We start from the raw sequence: 4,481 nt of genomic DNA, 5'->3' as shown, positions 1-4,481 counted from the left end.
TCGTTCTTCATCGCGCCCCTGACCTAGCGGAGGAGAACGTCATCGTCGCGCGCCTAATAAGAGAGAAGGGTCGTGGGGCTGCTGCATGCAGAAATAACGTTCGGTAAAGAGAGATTGGAGAAGAAAGAGAGGCGACGTTGCTGATGGAGGTTCTGGCATCGACGATGTTACAGTTGGCGAAGAAAAAGGTGTTTCTTCTTTTTTTCAAAACAGATTTAATTTCTTCTTTTCATAAATTGATTTATTTACTACTAACAAATATTGTTCTAATTTTTTTTCAAATCTGCTTGTGTTTTTTTATGAAGGTTGAGACGGGTTTGCAGAGGATCTGGTAGTTTTTTATGGTTGATGGCTGGTTTGTATAAGGTAGGGTAAACAGTTTTAGATTTGGTTTAAATTTTGTTTTTGGATTAGTGATGGCTGGATGTAAATTGGTGTTTGATGTGGCTGGTTGATTAATTTGGTATGTAGTTGTGTTTGACTGAAATGGATTTAGAATTGAATGAATGAATCTGAAAGTTTTGTTGGTTTAGGTGTTTTTTGGTGTCCGATTGATTTGGTTTGGATATGGTTTGTGAACTTATGACTGAATGTTGCTGGTGATAGTGCATATTTCTATTATTTTTTTAGTTTTTTTAACCCCCGTTATCTGATGTGACGACGGGGTGAGGACGGATTATGGGTGGCGGGGACGGGGATCCTCCCGTCCCATGGAAACATGGAAATCCGTTACCATCCCTAATCACCTGGAGCTCTTGGAGAGCAAACACTGAAAGTGGCTCCTTTGTTTCCTCCATTGATACTGGTTTCAGCAGCCTACGCTTCATAGAAGCTGTCACTTATATAGGGCTGAAATTATCAAACACCTTTCCAGGATCAAAGTGATTAGTGGATGAAAATAGCTCTTTGAAATAGTTTTCAGCCATCGAGGTGATGTCTTCAGGATCTGACACTACTACATTATTTCTAATTAATCCCCAAATTCTATTTGTCAATTTCTGGCTTGAAATTTCCTAGTAATTTGTCTCTCTCTTTTAGCTACTTATATCTCCATTTTTCTTTCCAGTTCTTGTCATTTAGCAACTCTTTCTCTAATTTATTTATGATGCAACTAATTCTTTCAATTTTCATGTTCATTATTTTATATTTATCCTCTCTCATGAATTATTCATGAATGGTTTTTGTGGATGTATAATATTTTATTCTTTTCGTTTTGGAAGTAAAAAAAGGATCTTCAATAGCTCAATGCTAAATTGAAAAATTTTAAGTTTGTCATTCTCAAGGTCTCTTCAGGTCACAGAATGAAATATCCTTTTCGTAGAAGGGAAATTATAATACGTAACTTATTGTTAACTAAAATTGTTTTATTTTACTATTATTTATTAATAAAACGAAAACTTTAAGGGAGTTTTGAACTACATCAACAACCTTTTTTATAGGCCAACTGAAGAAGTTAAAGAGCAATATATAAGGTTACATTTTAACCGAAGACTTTAATATAAGAAGAGATTATTTCATTGTCCATAAATATATGTAAACAATAATGAGTAATACTCTTTCGAACCTCTGAAAGAAAAAAATTATACACTTTTCTTTCGTTAATTTAAGAATCGAACTTCAAAGAGAATACTTAAGAAATTAAGTCATATACGTATAATTAGATGAAATGACACTAGTATTACTTTAAGTAAGTATTAGAAAACAATCACGTTAAATATATATTAAAATTAATCACTAAAATTTATTAGTGCGTAGTATATTTTAAAATATAAAATATATATTAAAAATAAATTAAATTATATATTTATACATAGATACATAATAATTGATTTTGATACTAATTTCAGTATGTAAATAAAATTTTTTATTAAAAAAATACTAGAAAACTAATACATTTAATATTTAAAAAAGAAAATTAGTTAATATTGGTTCAAATATAAGACAAAAATAGAAAAAAGAAGTATTAGTCATCTAACATTTCCTATATGATCATTTCTCAAGGTTGACTATCTAAAATAAATTTTAACAATATATCGTCAAAATCATACATAGTACAGTCATTTCCGAATGGACATTATATTAAATTTGACTATAATGTATTGAAATTTGAAACTTTTAAAATGTTTTATTACATTAGGATATTGGTCAGCAAAACCTTAATATATCATTATTACAATAATATTATTGGACTATTGGTCAACAAAATATTTATGATTACATTTGTTAATTCAATTCCATATTAGGAGTTTTTGAAATAAGTATATACTAATAAGATTTTTTTTTTAAAAAAATCAAGGCATTTAATGATATTCAACATCATAATTTATTTAGTATTTTCTGACGGAAATGGTTTGTTTTAAAAATATTAATAAGTACCTTTAAAATACTTGCTAGCATCTCATTACTCACATAGTCAAAATCAAGCCTTAACATTCAAACGTTTTTCTTTGAAGAGAATGCATTTTGTTTACACATATTATGACTTAAGAAAGAATCCAAATTTTGCGGCACAATTTTTTTCTTAAAAAATGAATTTAATTATACTCAAAATAAAATTGACCTCATTCCCTAACAAAACGACAAAAGACTATACCCTTCAAAAAATAAATAAATAAAATACTAGTAAAAAGTAAAAACTTTTGTTACTCATATTCTATTGCATTTAGTGCCCCAAAGCACGTACCCATTTCTCACTATTAATATGTATAAACACCAATAAGGGTAGCAATAAATGGCACCCAATAAATTGGACTGACTGAATTATACATTACATTTATTTCTAAAGCCTGTAAAAAAATACATAAAAAAATAATATAGTAAGATAATAATATATATTGGGATTTGACCCCACCAAAACCTGCCCTTAAAATAGAGGTATTCAACTTTCTCCCAATCTTATGTCCCCACAATTTCTTTAAAATCTTCCCAATCCCATCTCTGATTTTGTCCCATTAATGCTCCCTCTCTATGGAGTTATTATTAACACACAAATTTTCACAACCTCCAAAATTCATTTGAAAAAAAAAAAAAACCCAATTTTTTTTCCAATTTTTTTCCTCCACCACCCTCAACATCATTTGAAAATTTTTTATTACACTCAAAAAAAATTATGCTCAAGAAAATGAAGTTTCTTTCATCACTTCTCAAGAGCAAAAGAATTAGGTCTTCTTTACCATCTTGTCACCAACAACCTAGAACACTTTCTTTCAAAGCCTTAGCCAACAAAAACAACAATGACATGTTCAAAACTATTAATTCAGCCTTTGACATTATTGATGAAGATTTAAGCCCTGAATTATCCCTTTTCACTGATCAATCTTTTGAGTGTGCTACTAGCTTCTCTACATCTTCTGAGGATCATGATCCAATAGAGACATTGATCCATGAATTGTGTTCGGATAATGATGACAACAACAACAACAATAGGATTTTCTTTGAGCTTGATGAAACAAGTTCCATTTTTGAGGCTTCAAAGGGTCCATTATTCAAGGATAGTGTTGTTTTGTCCTTGGATTCTAATGACCCTTTTGTTGATTTCAAGAAATCAATGGAGGAAATGGTTGAAGCTCTTGGATTGAAGGAGGATTGGGAGGGTCTTGAAGATCTCTTGTCTTGGTATTTGAAGGTTAATGAAAAATCCAATCATGGCTATATTGTTGGTGCTTTTGTTGATTTATTGGTAGGTCTTGAATTTTCTAATAATAAAAATAATAATAATTCTTCTTCTTCTAATTCATATTTATCTCCTAATATTCTTTCTTCTCCTTCTAATAATAATTTATCTTGTTATAGTACTTTTCAATCTTCTTCTTCTTGTAGCACTAGCACTACCCTTTATGCTTCTAATCAATGTATAGAAGGTGAAAGAGAGTGTCATCATAATCATAATAGCCTTGTTATTAGTGGCAGTTCTTCATTGTTGTTATTAGAGCAAGTTAAGGAAGAGATTATTCTTCATGAAGATATTATTGATGAGGCTTCATCTTCCTCTACTAGAAGTGCATAAGGTATTAGGAAGTTGTAATAATAGGGTTTGCTGACATAGTCATAACGGAACTAGTGTAATTTTTATATACACACTAAGAAGAAAAGATGATCCTTCTCGCAATTTATTTATTTATTTGATATTGGAACATTAAGCGAGTTTTACATTAATATTATGTTATTTTGGTGTAATACGTTGATATGGAAGAATTTAATATCGGAAGAAATCGCGACTAACAATTTCAATAAAAGACTAATGTTAGATGAAATCGTTACCAACAATTTGAAAATAATAATAATAATAATAATAATAATAATAAGAATAATAATAAATGTCCGAAACATGAATATAGTGAAAGGAAATGAGGTCATCTTGTTAGGTGATGCTTTTGCTTCAACGGCAATCTCTCATTTATGACATAGAGTTATATCGTGGCAAAAGAAAATTAAAAATGAAAAATGAAAAATTTATTAGGTTATGGGGACAAAACTTGTTA

At 29.8% G+C, this 4,481-nt stretch overlaps 1 protein-coding gene and 1 long non-coding RNA gene across 2 annotated transcripts; both read left to right on the top strand.

Annotated features, from left to right (window-relative positions):
• Positions 1–6: 6 nt before the first annotated feature.
• LOC107476367 (uncharacterized) lies at positions 7–532 on the top strand. Its single transcript, XR_001589664.3, has 2 exons — positions 7–188; positions 306–532. It is a non-coding gene; the product is annotated as an uncharacterized LOC107476367 (long non-coding RNA).
• A 2,540-nt stretch (positions 533–3,072) lies between these two features.
• LOC110278105 (transcription repressor OFP15-like) lies at positions 3,073–4,006 on the top strand. The gene has a single exon (XM_021136194.2). It carries the CDS (start codon positions 3,110–3,112, stop codon positions 4,004–4,006), a length of 897 nt encoding a protein of 298 aa, XP_020991853.1. The 5' UTR covers positions 3,073–3,109.
• The last annotated feature ends 475 nt before the right edge of the window (positions 4,007–4,481 follow it).

The sequence above is a fragment of the Arachis duranensis genome, chromosome 2 (genome assembly GCF_000817695.3).
Source record: "Arachis duranensis cultivar V14167 chromosome 2, aradu.V14167.gnm2.J7QH, whole genome shotgun sequence".
NCBI classification, from domain to species: Eukaryota; Viridiplantae; Streptophyta; class Magnoliopsida; order Fabales; family Fabaceae; genus Arachis; species Arachis duranensis.
The sequence above is the reverse complement of the archived record's forward strand: the minus strand, read 5'-3'. Positions and strand labels throughout refer to the sequence as shown.

Excerpts from the sequence above, each read along its gene's own strand:
- LOC110278105 (XM_021136194.2), top strand. The coding sequence starts at position 3,110 with ATGCTCAAGAAAATGAAGTTTCTTTCATCACTTCTCAAGAGCAAAAGA.